The sequence below is a fragment of the Bos taurus genome, chromosome 15 (genome assembly GCF_002263795.3).
Source record: "Bos taurus isolate L1 Dominette 01449 registration number 42190680 breed Hereford chromosome 15, ARS-UCD2.0, whole genome shotgun sequence".
Taxonomy (NCBI): domain Eukaryota; kingdom Metazoa; phylum Chordata; class Mammalia; order Artiodactyla; family Bovidae; genus Bos; species Bos taurus.
The window spans coordinates 17,389,172-17,409,964 of NC_037342.1; the positions used below are offsets into that span (position 1 = coordinate 17,389,172).

At 39.8% G+C, this 20,793-nt stretch overlaps 1 protein-coding gene across 1 annotated transcript in view; it reads right to left on the reverse strand.

The window, feature by feature from the left end:
* The window catches only part of SLC35F2 (solute carrier family 35 member F2), a 120,934-nt gene that overhangs the window by 12,646 nt on the left and 87,495 nt on the right, over positions 1-20,793 (reverse strand). Inside the window, exon 3 of the mRNA XM_002692963.7 lies at positions 1,651-1,826. Within this exon, the coding sequence (XP_002693009.4) occupies positions 1,651-1,826 (176 nt within the window). The remainder of the gene's footprint in view (positions 1-1,650; positions 1,827-20,793) is intronic.

The following is a 20,793-nucleotide window of genomic DNA, read 5'->3' on the forward strand; positions in this document are numbered from 1 at the left end:
TCCTTCACTATCTCCCAGAGTTTGCTCAAACTCATATCCATTGAGTCCATGATGCCATCCAACTATCTCATCCTCTGTTCCCCGCTTCTCCTCCTACCCGCAATCTTTCCCAGCATCAGAGTCTTTTCCAGTTAGTCAGCTCTTTGCATCATGTCACCAAAGTACTGGAGCTTCAGCTTCAGCATCAGTCCTTCCAATGAATTATTCAGGGTTGATTTCCTTTAGGATTGACTGGTTGGATCTCCTTGCAGTCCAAGGGACTCTCAAGAGTCTTCTCCAACACCACAGTTCAAAAGCATCAATTCTTCAGTGCTCAGCTTTCTATATGGTCCAACTCTCACATCCATACACGACTACTGGAAAAACCATAGCTTTGACTATACGAACCTTTGTCAGCAAAGTAATGTCTCTGCTTTTTAATATGCTGTCTAGGTTGGTCATAGTTTTTCTTCCAAGGAACAAGTGTCTTTTAATTTCATGGCTACAATCACCATCCTCAATAATTATCATTAAATCCCAACTAGCAGGAATATCCTGAAAACACAGTCTTCCTAACATGAGATAGCATGGAAGGCATCTATTAATAATAACCATCCCTTGCGGGATTTCAATGACTTATTTATGTATCATTTTTTTAGTGGTAAAGAATCTGCTAGCAATGGAGGAGACAGGGGTTCAATCTCTGGGTCAGGAAGAACCCCTGGAGAAGGAAATGGCAAACCACTCCAGTATTCTTGCCTGAGAAATCCCATGGACAGAGGAGCCCGGTGGGCTAAAGTCCATGGGGTCGCAAAGTCAGACAACACTTAGCAACTAAACACAATAATAACCATCCCTTAGAGGGACTTCACTGATACATTTACAAATCATACTGACTTCCTAAAGGCCAGTTCTTACAGAGAGGAGCAAATTCTGGGGCTATTAACCACGACACACCAGTTCTATTTCCAGCTTCTACAGCTCTTGCCAAATTTGGTGCTTTCCCCTTAGGATATTTTCCCCTTCTCACAATTGGCTTCCACTTTCTTTCAAAAGTAAGTTCTTTATCCTGACATATAGGAATACCGTTGATGTATTAATGCTCATATTAAAACCACCACACTTGTAATTTTATCACATGCTTTAAATGTGATTAAAATGGTAGTATTCCACCCTCCCAGTCTGGGTTACCCATTGTCTTTACACTCTTGAAATCAATCTCGTGATAAGATGTTAATTCCTTGTTTTGTTTCTCTCACATTTACAGGCAGTGGTGCTCTACTTAGCATTCTCCACTTAGCTGGAAATATGTATTTTGGAAAGTGAGGTTCTTAACTTTTTAAGTGTTTTTAATACTGTCTTTTAAACTTATCAACCACAGTGGGGGGGAAAGGTGTAACTTATAATGGCATTTACATTTTTTTTTTTTTGACAAATCCTATGTTACAGGTTGATGCTACTCATTTTAATAAACAATTTCAGAGAGCTATACATAAATCTCTAGTACTAACTTCATAGAATTCGGGGGTGTCATACCTTTCTAGTGACTTTTATAAAAAAAGCAGTAGTTTCCTGTTCTTGGTTTTGGTTTGGGCTCATGTTTTATTTTTTGAATGTATAGAGCCAAACATTTTTATGAAGATAATTTGTTAAAAAGGTAATTTGACATACCTGATTGAAATGCCAGCATCACTGTATAAATTAGAAACAGCAAACAATAGTTGATAAAGCTCTGAAGCATGGGGGTATTCACTTTATATCTTTCTGCCAAATACTGGCTGGTGATGGCTGTCCCACATATACACAAGGATAACATCTGACCTAAGGCAATTGTTTTCAAAATATTCCTGGAAAATAAAGGAGAAAATAAGAGTTACTGGTAAATAATTTATGTATTTCACACGCACACACACACTTTTTTAGGGCTAAACAAAAAGGAAAATGCTAATAATTCCAGGTGACTATTTATTTCATTGTATCACTTACTTCATATGCACAAAAAGTGTTGGATTTTCAGCGACTATAATTTTATTCTCTTTTATATTTCTAACTTCTCCCACAAAAATACATATTCCCCCAGTTCACTGATGATCTATTTAGAGATCATCTTGGTTACTTAGTAGCAGTGGCCACAGGACTGGAAAAAATCAGTTTTCATTCCAATCCTTAAGAAAGGCAATGCCAAAGAATGCTCAAACTACCCCACAATTGCACTCATCTCATATGCTAGTAAAGTAATGCTCAAAATTCTCCAAGCCAGGCTTCAGCAATATGTGAATCGTGAACTTCCAGATGTTCAAGCTGGTTTTAGAAAAGGCAGAGGAACCAGAGATCAAATTGCCAACATCTGCTGGATCATTGAAAAAGCAAGAGAGTTCCAGAAAAACATCTATCTCTGCTTTATTGACTATGCCAAAGCCTTTGACTGTGTGGATCACAATAAACTGTGGAAAATTCTGAAAGAGATGGGAATACCAGACCACCTGACCTGCCTCTGGAGAAACCTGTGTGCAGGTCAGGAAGCAAAGTTAGAACTGTACATGGAGCAACAGACTGGTTCTAAATAGGAAAAGGAGTACATCAAGGCTGTATATTGTCACCCTGCTTATTTAACTTACATGCAGAGTACATCATGAGAAACGCTGGGCTAGAAGAAGCACAAGCTGGAATCAAGATTGCTGGGAGAAAGATCAATAACCTCAGATATGCAGATGATGCCACTCTTATGGCAGAAAGTGAAGAAGAACTAAAGAGCCTCTTGATGAAAGTGCAAGTGGAGAGTGAAAAAGTTGGCTTAAAGCTCAACATTCAGAAAACTAAGGTCATGGCATCCTGTCTCATCACTTCATGGCAAATAGATGGGGAAACAGTGGAAACAGTGACAGACTTTATTTTTCTGGGCTCCAAAATCACTGCAGATGGTAACTGCAGCCATGAAATTAAAAGATGTTTGCTCCTTGGGAGGAAAGTTATGACCAACCTAGACAGCATATTAAAAAGCAGAGACAATACTTTGTCAACAAAGGTCTGTCTAGTAAAGGCTATAGTTTTTCCAGTGGTTATGTATGGATGTGAGAGTTGGACTATAAAGAAGGCTGAGGGCCAAAGAATTGATGCTTTTGAAGTGTGGTGTTGGAGAAGACTCTTGAGAGTCCCTTGGACTACAAGGAGATTCAACCAGTCCATCCTAAAGGAGATCAGTCCTGAATATTCATTGGAAGGACTGATGCTGAATCTGAAGCTCCAATACTTTGGCCACATGATGTAAAGAGCCGACTCACTGGAAAAGACCCTGATGCTAGGAAAGATTGAGGGCAGAAGGAGAAGGGGACGACAGAGGATGAGATGGTTGGATGGCATCACCAACTCAACGGACATGAGTTTGGGTAAACTCTGGGAACTGGTGATGGACAGGGAGACCTGGCGTGCTGCAGTTCATGGCGTTGCAAAGAGTCAGACACGATTGAGCAACTGAACTGAACTGATTACTTAGCTATGTCATGTATTATTTGAATGGTGTGTGTGTTATTTTTTAAAACTCAACTTTAACTCTAGTTTTAAAGTTTTTCTGTTCATTAAATGTTTAACATTTTCTTATCCTTTCATTCTCCCAGAGACTTGGTTTCTTCAACTAGAAGCAGAGACTTTCAGTGTTACCTACATGTTAGAGTCACAGAGCTTTTAAAAATATTAATACCCCAGAATGCACCTCAGACCAATTATATTGTCACCTCGAGGGGTGGGTCCAGGGATCAGTGATGTTCAGAGCTCCCCAAGTAATCCCAAAAGCAGCCAAGACTGTGAATCACCACTTCAGAGATGCGTACTTTGTATCCAGAGTAGAATAAGATCTAGAGCCTACCCTTCTGCATTTTAAAAGAGAAGTACCTTAGCAACCAAATAAAAATTGCAGAAAGCAAACCACACAAACCACTTTTTTTCATTACAGAAAGCAATCTTATAACAGTGGTACAAGTGAAAAAGGGCTGAGAGAGCACAGAGGTTAATTCTGAATGAGGGAGTTAGCAGGCAGAGGGAAAACTGAGAAAAGTTTTATGGAACGGATGATTTTTCAGTTAGATTTGGATGTGTATAAGAGGTTTCTAGAGGAAGAAGTAGGGAGAAGGGAATCCAAGAAGTAACTGTAGGCCCAAGTGTAGAAGCACAAACATGCAATGGTAGGTTCTGGAAGCAAGTGATCTATGCCTAGGGCACAAGTGCAAAGAGCTGTGGGCAAGAAGCCTGGAAAAGTAACTGGAGGCCAGGCTGTAAATGGTAACTCTGGTGACCAAAAGGCGGACCAAAGGTTAGAAAATCAGTATAAAGATCCATGGCTGAGCTAAAGCTACAGCAATATGGATGTTAAGTAGAGAATGATATGAAAGACTCACAGAGCCTACTGATCCATTGTATCTCAGGTGAGTGAAGTGAAAGTTGCTCAGTTGTGTCCAACTCATTGTGACCCCATGTACCGTGCAGTCCATGGGATTCTCCAGGCCGGAATACTGGAGTGGGTAGCCTTTCCCTTCTCCAGGGGATCTTCCCAACCCAGGGATTGAACCCGGGTCTCCTGCATTGCAGGCGGATTCTTTACTAGCTGAGCCAGAAGGGAAGCCCAAGCATACTGGAGTGGGTAGACTATCCCTTCTCCAGCAGATCTTCCTGACCCAGGAATTGAATCAGGGTCTCCTGCATTGCAGGTGAATTCTTTCCCAACTGAGCTATCAGGGAGGAGGTATTAAAAATGATGTCTGGGTTTCTAGACTAGACAACTGGATGGATATGAGGTTGCTGACCAAGTCAGGGAATATAGGATGAGATGTAGGTTTAGGAAAGGGAGAGTATGAGTTCAGTGTGAGAGCACTAGAAGTTGAGGTGGCTGGAATGTCTAAGAAAAAAACATTAAGACATTTGTGACAGGCAGACTCTAAGATGGCCACAGTGAATCTCTGTTTCTGGATAGCTCTGTTCTGTGTAATCTCTTCCATTTGAACATGAGTTGGATCTTTAATTTGACTCTAACCATTAGAATTCAAATAAAATAATGGGATACCAGACTGTACAACACAGAGAATACACCCAACATTTTATAGTTACTACAAATGGAGTAAAACCTTTAAAAATTGTGAATCATTACATGGTACAGCTGTAATTTATATACTATTGTACATCAACTATACTTCAATATAAAAAAAAACCCAGGCTGCCACTTCCATGAATACATTAGATGAGGTTATAACTTCCATCTTGCTAGCCAACTCTACTGATTCTCTTCCTTACTGGTTCTAATCAAACAAGCTGCTATATAAAGAGGCCCACATGGCAAGGAACAAATGGTGGCCTCTGGTCAACAACCAGTAAGGAAATGAGACCCTGAGTCCACCAGTCTCCAAGGAAATAAATCTCGCCAACATCAACACAAGCTTGGAAGCATTTTCTCCCCAGTCGTGACTTCAGATGAGACTCCATCCCTGGCCAACATCATGACTGCAGCCTTATGAGAGATCTGAAGCGGAGAGCAGAGCTAAGCCATGCCCAAATGCCTCATCCATCAAAACTATAAGATAACAAGTGTATTGTTTTAAGCCACGAAATTTGAGGCAATTTGTTATACAGTAGCAAGAGATAAAAAATACAAAGTTGAAACTCTGAACTTCAGAAAGACTATATCTATATCTGTTTTGCTCTCCACTACATATCCAGTGCTAGCACTTTGCTGTCACTCAATAAATATTTGTCAAGTGAATGTAAATAGATAAAATTACCAGATATGTCCAAACATATGGTCACCTCAAATATAAGACACTTTCCCACTTGTCCTATGAAGTGTAATAGTCGAAGAAAGACAACACATTACGAAAGTGCCATGATACAGAAACTAAGAGTACAAAAATATTTTAAGAAAGATGATATCAACAATACAACAGCCAAAACCTAAAGAGACAGAAAAAGGGTCATCATGGCTAAACAGACACAGTTGAAATGGCAAGCTGGAAGCTCCTAGATAGCTTGGAAAGAAAGCTTTTTGTTAGTGGTAGTAACTAAAGTCAGATTTCAGTGGGCTGAGTGAGTAGAATATCAGTAAATTAATGCACCAAAATTTCTTGCCAAGAGAATGCATTGGTCATAACAAACACTCTCTTCCAAAAACACAAGAGATGACTCTACACAGGGGCATCACCAGATGGTCGATACTGAAATCAGATGAATTATATTCATTACAGCCAAAGACTGAGAAGCTCTATACAGTTAGCAAAAACAAGACTGGGAACTGACTGCGGCTCAGATCATGAACACCATACTGATTTCAATAAAATTCAGACTTGAAGAAAGTAGGGAAAATCACTAGGCCATTCAGGCATGACCTAAATCAAATCCCTTATGATTATACAGTGGAAGTGACAAATAGATTCAAGGGATTAGATCTGATAGAGTCTCTGAAAAACTATGGACAGAGGTTTGTAACATTGTACAGGAGCCGGTGATCAAAACCATCCCCAAGAAAAAGAAATGCAAAAAGGCAAAATGGTTGTCTGAGGAGGACTTACAAATAGCTGAGAAAAGAAAATAAATGAAAGGCAAAGGAGAAAAGGAAAGATATACCCATCTGAATGCAGAGTTCCAAAGAATAGCAAGGAGAGATAAGAAAGCCTTCCTAAGTGATCAATGCAAAGAAATCGAGGAAAACAATAGAATAGGAAAGACTAGAGATCTCTTCAAGAAAATTAGAGATACCAAGGGAACATTTCATGCAAAGATGGGCACAATAAAGGACAGAAATGATATGACCTAACAGAAGCAGAAGATATTAAAAAGAAGAGGCAAGAGTACACAGAAGAACTGAACAAAAAAGGTCTTAATGACCCAGATAACCACGATGGTGTGGTCACTCACCTATAGCCAGACATCCTGAAGTGTGAAATCAAGTGGTCCTTAGGAAGCATTACTACAAACAAAGTTAGTGGAGGGGATGGGATTCCAGCTAAAGTAATTCAAGTTCTAAAAGATGATGCTGTGAAAGTGCTACACTCAATATGCCAACAAATTTGGAAAACTCAGCAGTAGCCACAGGACTGGAAAAGGTGAATTTTCATTCCAATTCCAAAGAAAGGCAAGGCCAAAGAATGTTCAAACTACTGCACGATTACAGTCATTTCACATGCTAACAAGGTCATGCTCAAAATACAAGCTAGGCTTCAACAGTATGTGAACCAAGAACTTCCAGATGTTCAAGCTGGATTTAGAAAAGGCAGAGGAACCACAGATTAAATTGCCAACGTCTGTTGGATCACAGAAAAAGCAAGGGAATTCCAGATAAACATCTTCTTCTACTTCATTGACTACATTAAAGCCTTTGACTGTGTGGATCACAACAAATTGTGGGAAATTCTTCAAGAGATGGGAATACCAGACCGTATTGCCTCAGAAACCTGTATGAAGGTCAAAAAGCAACAATTAAAACCAGACATGGAACAATGAACTGGTTCAATATTGGGAAAGGAGTACATCAAGACTGTGTATTGTCACCTTGCTTATTTAACTGATATACAGAGTACATCATGTGAAATGCCAGCGTGGATGAATTGCAAACTGGAATTAAGATTGCCAGGAGAAATATCAATAACCTCAGATATGCAGATGATACTACTCTAATGGCAGAAAGCAAAGAAGAACTAAAGAGCCTCTTGATGAAAGTGAAAGAAGAGAGTGAAGAAGCTGGCTTAAAACTCAACATTCAAAAAACAAAGATCATGGCATCTGGTCCCATCACTTCATGGCAAATGGATGGGGAAAACAATGGAAACAGTGACAGACTTTATTTTTTGGGGCTCCAAAATCACTGCAGACAGTGACTGCAGCCATGAAATTAAGACACTTGCTCCTTGAAAGAAAAGCTATGACCAACCTAGACAGTGCATTAAAAAGCAGAGACATTACTTTGCTGACAAAGGTTCGTATAGTCAAAGCTATGGGTTTTCCGGTAACCACTAACAGATGTGAGAGTCAGACCATAAAGAAATCTGAGTGCAGAAGAACTTATGCTTTCAAACTGTTGTCCTGGAGAAGACTCTTGAGAGTCCCTTGGACAACAAGGAAATCAAACCAGTCACTCCTAAAGAAATTAACGTTGAATATTCATTGGAAAGATTGCTGCTAAAACTTTGGCCACCTGATGCAAAGAGCTGACTCACTGGAAAAGGCCTTGATGCTGGGAAAGATTGAGGGTAGGAGTTGAAGGCCCAAGAGAGGATGAGATAGTTGAATGGCATCATCAACTCAATGGACATGAGTTTGAGCAAACTCTGGGAAAAATCATCAACTCAATGGACATGAGTTTGAGCAAACTCTGGGAAGTAGTGAAGAACAGGGAAGCCTGGCGTGCTGCAATCCATGGGGTTGTAAAGAGTCGGACATGACTGATCGATGGAACAACAATGCACCAAACATAAACAGCTCTATTTTTTAAAGAAGATGAAAAGGAGAATAGGAATGGGGAAAGAGTTTGAAGAATAAGCAGCAGTGTTGAGGACAAGTTTTCTGCTAGCTTGTTTTTTTAACTATTATCTTGTCTGTAGACCAAGGAAACTTAAACAAGATTGGGAGATGGGCAGAAGGCAATATGGTGAAAACTTAAAGGAACTTAAAAAAAATTAAAAGAGATAATGAAGACATATAGTTCATGGAAGTTTCAAGGAGCAGGACTGAGAATCCTGGAACTTTTATTTAAATGTTCTCTACATAAATACTTTCTTCCAGAGTTGCTCTTAGCAAAATAGAAAATACCAATACCACAGAAGACACAGAATATCTGTTCTACGAATTTACAGTTTGGGGTTTGTTGTTGTTGTTGTTGTATTTTTTGGAATATTTGTTTCAGTAATTTGCAATTAACCTCAAACAATCCCAACACAGGCAAAAATAAAAAGGGGAAGCTTGCTGGGTGAGACAACCCTAATTATAGAGCATCTACCATGTGCCAGGCCATGAGAATACAAAAACTGGATAGGCACTTTCTGTGCCTCAAAGGCTCAGAGACCACTGGGGATAAGCAGGCATTTAAACTAGTAACTAGGGCACAGACAGACAAGCACAAAAATAGGCTAGTTACCAAAACTTCATGAGTTCACTAGACAGGCACAGTAAGGAGAGATATCTCAAGCAGAAGGAATAGCAAGTACCAAGGCCCAGGGCTCTAAAACAACATGGCACATTCAGGGATTTCAAGTGAGTTAGTACAGCTGTAGCTCAGAGGATAGGAGAGAAAAACAGAGGCAGCAGATGATGGAAAAGTCAATAAAAGTGAGATCAAGAAAAGATCTAAAGTCAGTTCTAAAGCTGGTATCTTATCTGCTGGTGGCAAGCTCATTGAAATCTTCTCAATAGAAGGGAAAAAAGTGACTAGCAAGGAAGAAACTGGGCATGCCTGGGTGCCTATATGTCATAACACAGCACCAAAACCTTACTCTTAATTCCTGCCAAATTAAAGAGGAAATTTGTCAGAGGCAGGTCTGTCTAATAAAATACGCAGTTTTCTGAATCAGACATGTGGTAGATAACAATGTGGTTAATCAAGATCCCAAAGGCAAAAGGAAAATGCACATTTAGAAAAAAGAACAACTCCATTTTGGACATGCTGGATTTTGTTTAAATTATGAGACAGTCAAGAAGAAATATCCAATAGACAGTTTGGAGTTGGGATAAAAAGATTGGATTGGAGAAATAAATTTGGGAATCATGATCATAAAAGTGGTAATTGAAGTTGGGATATAAATGAGATCACTAAAACATATACCTAAAAATTGAAAAGAAAAGAGGGTAAAAAAGAAACACCCAGGGAAACAGCAACATTTAGTAGGCAGAGGAGGAAGAGGAATTAGAGATGAGGATGAAAAGGCATGGCCAGAAAGATGCAGGGAGAGACCAAGCAAAAAATACTGGAAGCAAGAGTAAGTGGCATTTCAAGCAAAAGTGCTCTACAGTTTGAACTGCAGCAAATTTCTCCTGTTCTTTCTTCTTTACTCTCCACAAACCCAATCTCTACACTATAGAGGAGTCAACATTCTGCATGTTAATCAGAACACCTCCCTGCATTGGGAGTGTGGGAGCGTGGCATCTTAGCCACTGGATCAACAGGGCAATCCCATCATAGTTTAATGTTTAAGTTTTGAAATTTCTTATAGAATATTAAAATATAACAAAGTACAAAGCATAATCAACATATACTTGTGTATCTACCAGGCAGCTTAAGACGTAAAATACTGGTGACATCAACATTCCCCCTTGTGTTCTCCCCAATATCTTAGCTCTCCTGAGATAAGTACTTTCTAGAACTTGGAATTTAACATCTCATGCATTTCCATATATTTTCATACTTATGTAAGTATCCCTGTGCAATATAAACAATTGTTTGACTTTTAAATTTTTATATAAACAGCATCACACTATATGTATACTTTTTGCAACTTGCTGTTTTGAACAACATTGTCTCATTGATAATGATACATTAGTTCTAGTTCATTCCTTTCCACTCCTGTATAGTATTCCATTACGTGATTATATCACACTTCATGTACCCATTCTTTTATTGATTATTAGGTTGTATTCCAAATTTTTTTGCTTTTATAAACAATGCCTCTATAAATATTCATATGTATGTTTCCCAACATGCATATCTAAGTTTTTCTAGGTTTTATAAAATTTGTGCAAATGAGTTACTAACGTGTAATGTAAAATCTCCTCAGCACTCAGGATGGCCTGATGGGTAACACCTAGACATCTTCTGAAAGCAGTGAACTCAGAGTACCCTACAAATATAATAAGTTTCTATTTGTGTCATGAAGTTTAAAGGAATCATTTGCTTTAGAGATATATTTAATAGAATAATTGGTTTTAGAACATGTCTTCAGCTTTACTTATTTTGCTAAAACTCTCTTCAAAGGGTTATATTATTCCATGAGGCCTATTCTGTTACTTTCAAATGGAAGAAAATGAAGCAAATTTCACCCTTCAAGAGGCAGAAATGGTATCAAGAACTGTTCAGATCCAAAGACATTTTACTAGGCTACTGTAGGAATTATTCACCCAGGTGAGCAAAAGGTTCAGGACTTGCTCCCATAGAGTAGTATTCTTTCCAGGGATGCTCTTCTGGTCACAGGCTGATGAGGCAAAATGGATCTGTGGGTTGCTACCTCTCTCTTGCGCTCATTTCTTTCTGAAGGAGACAAGTTTGCATTGATTCTGGAAATTATGCTGTCCTATCCTAAGCAAAAGATATTTATCACTTGGTCCTGTATTATGAACTGGGAACCTACAAGTGTATAGGCCAAAGCCAAAGAATGAAAAAGTGCATTCAGTTGGTGTCATTGTTCCCAGCCACACACTTTCCTCTGGAATATGTGAGGAAGGGTACCTGGCAAGGAAATGGTTCCAATTTTCTTGTATTTCATTGTGTAATGAACTCTTCCTTTCTTTAAATTTCTCTTTCTCTCTTCCATGGAACAAAGACTTGCTGGACTTCATTGTTAATCTCCATTTTTTTTAAATGAGGAAACTGGCCAGAAGAGCTGAGTGTATTGCCTAAGAAAACATCAGAGCCAATTATATGCAAGTTCTCTGACCATTAAGCATCTGCTGTGCCCACTGGAGAACATGGTCTTAGGATAGGAAGTGAGGTCATCTCTCATAGCTGCTATCTTCTTACTCCTGAGCCTCTTTGTCCTCACTCACCTATCCCCACACCCCTTTTCCCACCCTCCTTCACTTCTCCATGATTTTATAACAGACCTTACATTAGAAGCCACCTTCTTCAAAGGATCTGTGCACTTCACTTTGCGGTCAGGAAAGAAAGGGTCTAGCCTGATTTCTCTGCTACCAGAGAAACTGATCTCTCTGCTACTGCTTCCCCATATGTCAGGAGGACATTGGATGTCCAAAGTACTGGGCACCAAAAAGTTAATAAAGGAGCTGATAATTTTATTAAATTCAGAACATTTTTTTGCCCACCATAATAGGCTCAAAAGCAACTATAAATTTGAAACATGAGAATAAGAAATGTGGAACTAAGCCCTGTTCACGAATCGACAAAATTCCTCTAATAAGCCCAAATTTACATTCTTGTTGTTCAGTCACTTAGTCGTGTTGACTCTTTGCAACCCCATGGACTGCAACACACTAGGTTTCCCTCTGCTTCCCAATCTCTCAGAGCTTGCTCAAAGTTACATCCATTGAGTCAGTGATGCCATCCAAATCATCTCATCCACTGTGGCCCCCTTCTCCTCCTGCCTTCTATCGTTCCCAGCATCAGGCACTTTTCCAATGAGTTGTCTCTTCACATCAGGTGACCAAAGTATTGGAGCATCAGCTTCAGCATCAGTCCTTCCAATGAATTATTCAGGATTGATTTCCTTTAGGATTGATTGGTTTGATTTCCTTGCAGTCCAAGGGACTCTTAAGAGTCTTCTCCAACACCACAGTTCAAAAGCATCAATTCTTTGGTGCTCAGCATTCTTCATGGTCCACCTCTCACATCCATACATGACTACTGAAAAAAACATAGTTTTGACTAGACACACCTTTGTTGACAAAGTAATGTCTCTGTTTTTCAATATGCTGTCTAGGTTTGTCACAGCTTTTCTTCCAAGGAGGAAGTGTCTTAATTTCATAGCTGCCGTCACCATCTGCGGGGGTTTTGGAGCCTAAGAAAATAAAGTCTGTCACTGTTTCCATTGTTTCCCCATCCATTTGCCATGAAGTGATGGGACTAGATGCCATGATCTTTGTTTTTTTGAATGTTGAGTTGTAAGTCAGCTTTTTCACTCTCCTCTTTCCTTTCATCAAGAGGCTCTTTGCTTTCTGCCATTAGGGTAGTGCCATCTGCATATCTGAGGTTATTGATATTTCTCCCAGCAATCTTAATTTCAGTTTGTGGTTCATCCATGCTGGCATTTCACATGATGTACTTTGTATATCAATTAAATAAGCAGGGTGACAATACACAGTCTTGATGTACTCCTTTCCCAATATTGAACCAGTTCATTGTTCCATGTCTGGTTTTAACTGTTGCTTCTTGACCTTCATACAGGTTTCTCAGGCAATACGGTCTGGTATTCCCATCTCCTGAAGAATTTTCCACAATTTGTTGTGATCCACACAGTCAAAGGCTTTAATGTAGTCAATGAAGCAGAAGTAGATGTTTACCTGGAATTCCCTTGCTTTTTCTGTGATCCAACAGACATTGGCAATTTAATCTGTGGTTCCTCTGCCTTTTCTAAATCCAGCATAAATATCTGGAAGTTCTCAGTTCATGTACTGTTGAAGTCTAGTTTGGAGGATTTTGAGCATGACCTTGCTCTCATGTGAGATGACTGCAATTGTGAGGTAGTGTGAGCATTCTTTGGCATTGCCTTTCATTGGGATTGGAATGAAAACTGACCTTTTCCAGTCCTATGGTTACTGCTGAGTTTTCCAAATTTGTTGGCATATTGAGCCAACAAAGGTCCGTCTAGTCAAGGCTATGGTTTTTCCTGTGGTCATGTATGGATGTGAGAGTTGGACTGTGAAGAAGGCTGAGCACCGAAGAATTGATGCTTTTGAACTGTGGTGTTGGAGAAGACTCTTGAGAGTCCCTTGGACTGCAAGGAGATCCAACTAGTCCATTCTGAAGGACATCAGCCCTGAGATTTCTTTGGAAGGAATGAAGCTAAAGCTGAAACTCCAGTACTTTGGCCACCTCATGCGAAGAGTTGACTCAGTGGAAAAGACTCTGATGCTGGGAGGGATTGGGGGCAGGAGGAGAAGGGGACAACAGAGGATAAGATGGCTGGATGGCATCACTGACTCGATGGATGTGAGTCTGAGTGAACTCTGGGAGTTGGTGATGGACAGGGAGGCCTGGCGTGCTGTGATTCATGGGGTTGCAAAGAGTCGGACACAACTGAGCGACTGAACTGAACTGAACTGAACTGAGTGCAGCACTTTCACAGCATCATCTTTTAGGATTTTAAATAGCGCAACTGAAATTCCATCACTTCCACTAGCTTTGTTCATAGTAATGCTTCCTAAGGCCCATTTGATTTCACACTCCAGGATATCTGGCTCTAGGTGAGGGATTACATCATCATGGTTATCCGGGTCTTTAAAATCTTTTTTGCATAGTTCTTCTGTGTATTCTTGCCACCTCTTGTCAATATCTTCTGCTTCTGTTAGGTTTATACTGTTTCCTTATTGTGCTTTATTGTGTCTATTTTTGCATGAAATGTTCCCTTGGCATGTCTAAGTTTCTTGAGGAGACTTCTATTCTATTGTTTTCCCATTCTAATGTCTTTCCCATTCTATTGTTTTCCTCTATTTCTTAGAATTGTTCACTTAAGAAGGCTTTCTTATCTCTCCTTACTATTCTTTGGAACTCTGCATTCAGATGGGTATATCTTTCCTTTTCTCCTTTGCCTTTCTCTTCTCTTTTGTTTCAGCTATTTGTAAGTCCTCCTCAGACAACTATTTTGCTTTTTTGCATTTCTTTTTCTTCAGGATGGTCTTGATCACTGCCTCCTGTACAGTGTTAGAAAACCTCTGTTCATAGTTCTTCAGGCACTCTGTGTATAAGATCTAATCCCTTGAACCTATTTGCCACTACCACTGTATAATCGTAAGGCATTTGATTTAGGTCATACCTGAATGGCCTAGTGATTTTCCCTACTTTCTTCAATTTAAGTCTGACATTTGCAATAAGGAGGACATTCAAGTGTTAGTCACTCGGTTATGTCCGATTCTTATTCAACCCCCTGGACTGTAGGCAGGCTCCTCTGTCCATGGGATTTCTCAGGCAAGCATACTGTAGTGGGTTGCCATTCCCTTCTCAAGGGGATCTTCTGGACCCAGAAGTCATATTCCAGTCTCCTGCATTGCAGGCAGATTCTTTACCATCTAAGCCAACCAGGTGAGATCCATTTACATTCTAAAATAGCACACTTAAGAAAGTTATCCTCCCACTATAAAGTATACCTATCTTCTAAAAAAAAAAAAGAGAGAGTCATAAATTGAGTATGGAGATTAAAGTTACAGCAATGCACTTCTCTTGGCTCCAAATCATAATGACCTCATCTATAATGGAAGAGGAAGAAAGCAAGAACAAAAGTGAGAAAGAGAGACAGAAAGAGGAGCTGAAGGGGTTGGAGGCCGCACGAGGGAGAAAGAAGAGGAAACGACTCAGACATGTACGGAGAGATACCAAAGGCCACAAAACAACTTTTGTTACTTATGGCTTCACATGTAAGCATTTGAACTTCACAAAATCCTAGTTCATATGAATTCTGAGTTAAACACAGGGACTCTCTCTATACCATAATAAAGTCTGTCCTCTTTAAGGGAAGTTGCCAGAAGCAACGTGCATCTAACCATGGGACATATCCTGTCACTGTTTTTCAAACGGAACCTCTACTGAAGTGAACTTCAATGACAGGATATGATCCAGCTCCAAGACGTGTTTCCCAAGGCAGCTTCATGCTGTGAGAGCTGGCCCACACAGCAGGAAGCAGAACAAATCATGGACATCAGGGGTAGGGGTGGGGAAACAGGTAGAAATGTAACTAACCACATTACTCATTCTGACCACATTACTCATTGGATATATTGTACAAATTTAAGAATTTAAGGAATAAAGGAAGAAGAGATTCCACGCCATTTTATTTCCTCCCTTCTTTCTTCTAGAAAACCTGAAGTATGTATTTTAATATCCCATCCATTCTAAAACTCATAGTTATGCATATGCTTTCCAATAAAACTATAATTTCTCTTATTTATTTATTCAGTCAGTAAACTCTTTGATCAAGAACTTACTAAAGTTTCTTGGGTGCCTAATATGTGCTACTATTTGCTCATGTGTGTGTTATTTGCTCAGTGGCATCTGACTCTTTGTGACCCCATGGACTACAGGCCACCAGGCTCCTATGTCTATGGAATTCCCCAGGTGAGAATACTGGAGTGGGTAGCCATTCCCTTCTCTGGGGGATCTTCCGGACCCAGGGATCAAACCCATGTTTCCTGCATTACAGGCAGATTCTTTACCTTCTGAGCCACCAGGGAAGCCCCCCAATATGTGTTATACACGAAGAATTTAGAACTTTAAAGGCCCATGTATTTCCTGGTCCCAGGCCTTCTTCTCTAAAGATGCTCTTGCTGTGTGCCTTGAAAATAATACCCACATGCCTCTATCCTAGCACCCACCATGCTGCTTGTGGTTCTTCTTCCAAGACTCTAAGCTCCCGGAGGACAGTAACATTATAGAAACACAATGTTATGTCTCAGATCTACGCTGCCAGGTTGCGCATAATCAGCTAAAGGCAGGATTTAGAATTAAAGCTTAAAGACTTCTATAGAGCCATCTTCTTGGGGAGATTTTTAAATCTATCATACCTGCCATCTGTAAATACCTGAGATAGAATAATAACTTGAGCACTTCTATAAAAAGTCTTATTACAAATCTGAAAAGAATAAATCCTCACATTTAGCACATAGAATATCCAGTGTACATTAGTGCTTTAAATTAGACTGGAAGGAAGCTAGAAAATAAATGATAGATTTTCTTTACATTGTAGCAGCCTAGATGACCTGTTATATTCTTTCTATAGCCACATTTCTATGATTCAGAAATTTAGCCATCTAATTAATAATAAGCATAAGTAGCTAGCAGTTTTGAGGAACCAACATTCTGATGTAATAAAGGCATATTCAAAATGGCCAGCTTTTTCATTCTCCTTTTTCACCTTCATCAAGAAGCTTTTTAGTTCCTCTTTGCTTTCTGCCATAAGGGTCTTGTCATCTGCATATCTGAGGTTAGTGCTACTTCTTCCAGCAATCTTGATTCCAGCTTGTGATTCATCCAGCCTGGCATTCTGCATGATGTATTCTGCATATGAAAGGTCGTTGCTGAACCACAAAAGACACCAGGATTCTTGGCCTCCAGAGGAGAAGAATTCATTCTTGAGGCGAATGATCACCTTCTTAAGGAGGCTTAATCACACAGAGCTTTTGTGTAAAAAAGTTTTATTAAAGTATAAAAAAGACAGAGAAAGCTTTTAACATAGACATCAGAAGGGGGCAGGAAAAGTGCCCCCTTGTTAGTGTTAGCAATGGAGTTATACACTTTTTAACTACTTATTACAATGAGTCGAAAGAACATCTGGAGGTTATAAAGACCCACTCCCATAATTTACATTTTAAGATTACAGGATTAGCCAGAAGGTTTTTTCCAGAAACTGTCCTCAGCAGGATACATTATTGTTATATAATCCTAAGAAATGTAGAGGAAAAAGTTTGGTCCTTTCCTCCTCCTTTAGAATTCCAGACCCTTATCTCCTCCTCAAGAACCCCAGACCCCTCTCTCCTTGGGGACCACCAGACTTATCAACCTGCCTAGGAATTGACTCTCTCACATATAAGTTAAATAAGCAGGGTGACAGTATACAGTCCTGACGCACTCCTTTCCCAGTTTGAACTACTCCATTGTTCTAGTCCAAGGCTCTACATAGTGCTTCCAATTCTGAGCTCTCTCAGCTCTGAATCCATGGAACGAGTGGCAGCAATGCATGGGCTATCTAGGAGCTGTTTTTGACACTTCAAAAAGCTTAACAGCACTTTGGACACTTTCTGGCAAGAATGCAAAAATGATACATTATTTATGGTGTGGAGAGGTACAATTTCTAACAATTTTATTTCTAGGAAAATACCCCAAAGACAATCTGGGAAAAATACAAAAGGTGTATATACAGGCTATTCACTGCAACAGTATTTATAAAGTCTAAAGAGAAAATCCTATATGTCTCCCAGTAGTGTTGCAGGAAAGAAAGTGGGCCTGAGAGAATGGTCACATCCTAGGTCTCAGGTGAGTGTCTGGAATGGCTGCCAAGCAAGGGTTCTTGGCTTCACACAGGAAAGAATTCAAGCGCTAACCACAGTAAAGTGAAAGAAGGTTTACTCAGGGCAAAACACCCCACAGAGTATGGGCCACCTCAGAAGATGAGAAGCACCAGGGTACAGGGTTGTCGGTTTTTATAGGGGTAGGTAATCTCATAGGCTAATGAGTGGGAAGATTATTCCAACTATTTTGGGGAAGGGATGGGGATTTCCAGGAACTGGGCCACTGCCCACTTTTCAGTCTTTTATGGTCCAGTCTCAGAACTGTCGTGTCATTTAGCTGATCTATTACAACGAGTGTATACTGAGTCTTCAGGTCTAGTGGAAGTCAATCATCTGCCATCTTAGACCTAGTTGGTTCTAACCAGTTTATGTCCTGTCCTCAATGCCTGTCATTCTTTTAAAGGTTATGTCCCACTGCCTTCCTACCTCAGGGAACTAGCTTAATAAATACAAAAGAGTACTATGTAGCTATAAAAAGCAAAGCAAATATCTCTATACACTCTATAAAATGACTGCTGAGATATACTAAAAAATAAGTGTTGAGGAAAATGGGCATGGAGTGCAAACATGTACCTATATATGTTAATATTTTCAAGTGAAAATAGGTAACTGCTTTTAAAGTTACCTATAAGTCAGAAGAGAGAAAAAGTAAGAGATATATTATGTCTGAATATGCCTTGGTTTATAGATTTGTAAATTTTAATTTTAAAATAAGCTACACATAAAATTTAAAAACAAAATGTTACATGAACCTAAAAGGATGTCTTAAGTTGGTGGCAAAACCAAATAGGAATTATTTCAATGACTTTAAAACATACTAATTTGTGACAACCTAGAATGGTGGGTTGGGGTGCGAGGTGGGAGGGAGTTTCAAGAGGGAGGGGACAAATGTATACCTATGGCTGATTCATGCTGATGTATGACAGAAACCAACACAGCGTTGTAAAGCAATTATCCTTCAATTAGAAATAAATGAACTTAAAAAAATACACTAATTTGATAGTAAATTCTTAATAGAATACACCATAGGAACAATAAGAACTGCAAAATGCCTTAAACACCTTGAGAGGTAGTGTAGATATTATTTTGAAACTGTATGCATATTGTGGAATAAAACAAGTAAGAAAGTATATTAATGTATTGCTTTCTGGTGCAGGAAAAAGACTGGAACCCCAGTCATACCAAATGGCAAGAAACTTGAGTGAAGTCATGACAAAAAGGCCACCTAGGCATCAATAAGAGCAACTACACTGGATTGAAATGCCTCTAGTATGTTTGAATCCGTGAAGCAGGGCTTTCCTGATGGTGCAGTGGTAAAGAATCTGCCTGCCAATGCAGGGACACGGGTTAGATCCCTGGTCGGGGGAATCCCACATGCCACAGGGCAACTGAGCCCGTGCACCACTACTGGGCCCGTGAGCTGCAACTCCTGGAGCCTGCACACCTGGAGCCCGTACTCTGCAACAAGAGACTGCACAGCAATGAGAAGCCTGTGCACCACAACCAAGAGCAGGCCCCGCTCTCTGCAACTAGAGAAAGCCTGAGTGTGCAGCAGCAAAGACACAGCACAACCAAAGGTAAATAAATAAATAAAATTCGTGTTATTAAGAAAGAAAAGGAAAATCATTCCTGGTTCTCTTTCTCTGGGAAACCCCCAATCTATCTGCCTACCATTGGCCATCTTTGGTGGATGCTAGGGAACCAATCTGAAGAAGGCAATGGCAACCCACTCCAGTACTCTTGCCTGGAAAATCCCGTGGACGGAGGAGCCTGGTGGGCTGCAGTCCATGGGGTCGCTAAGAGTCGGACACGACTGAGCGACTTCACTTTCACTTTTCACTTTCATGCATTGGAGAAGGAAATGGCAACCCACTCCAGTGTTCTTGCTTGGAGAATCCCAGGGACGGGGGAGCCTGGTGGGCTTCCACCTATGGGGTCGCACAGAGTCGGACACAACTGAAGCGACTTAGCAGCAGCAACAGGGAACCAATCTGGGCTTCCCAGGTGGCTCAGTGGCTAAAGAATCCACCTGCAGTGCAGGAAACTCAGGTTCAATCCCTGGGTCAGGAAGATCCCCTGGAAAAGGGCATAGCAACCCACTTCGGTTTTCTTGCCTGGAGAATCCCACGGACAAAGGAGCCTGACGGGCTACTCCATAGGGTCACAAAGAGCTGGATACAACTGAAGTGACTTAGCACACACACACACAGGGAACCAATCCATTATTTTGAAAACTAGTAAATGGAAAGAAGCAAACATTTATCCTGCCCTTCCTATACAAATTATACCTCAGAGCAATGAGTTGATGACAGGAAATTCATCTTTGTAGAAATACGTATATAATAAATAAACATGGAATGACAGAAAGACAATATAACTTTACAACTCCTGATAAAATAATGAATCTAGGCAATAAAACTTTATAGCTCCTAACATAACAGAAAGAAAAAAGACATGCAAACATTATGCACTTCCTGAAGACAGTACACAGTATCTACAAAACTGTCTTGCCAAAATTGTAGGACCACAAAGTTTTTAATAGGGGTCCATGAATCAGGCCCATGAAAATATTCTGGGAAATATATGAACTTGGATGGGTAAAAAATACATCCTGATCTTCAGTAACATTAAACTGAAGTTTAAATTCCCTTCGATTGCAAACATAGGTAACAAATTATAGAGATATTACTATTAGCGGTGCCTATAAATTTGCTGCCAAAGATTTTACAGATATTTTCATATCATATGACAACTGTTGGCTGGAATTTCAAAACATCATTACTACTCCAAAATGATGGTAGTTAAAGACCCATTGTGAGATCTTTAATCTAACATATTTTTTTAAGAGAGCACAAATATTAACATCATATTGTGTTTTTAATAATTTAATATCTAAATAGA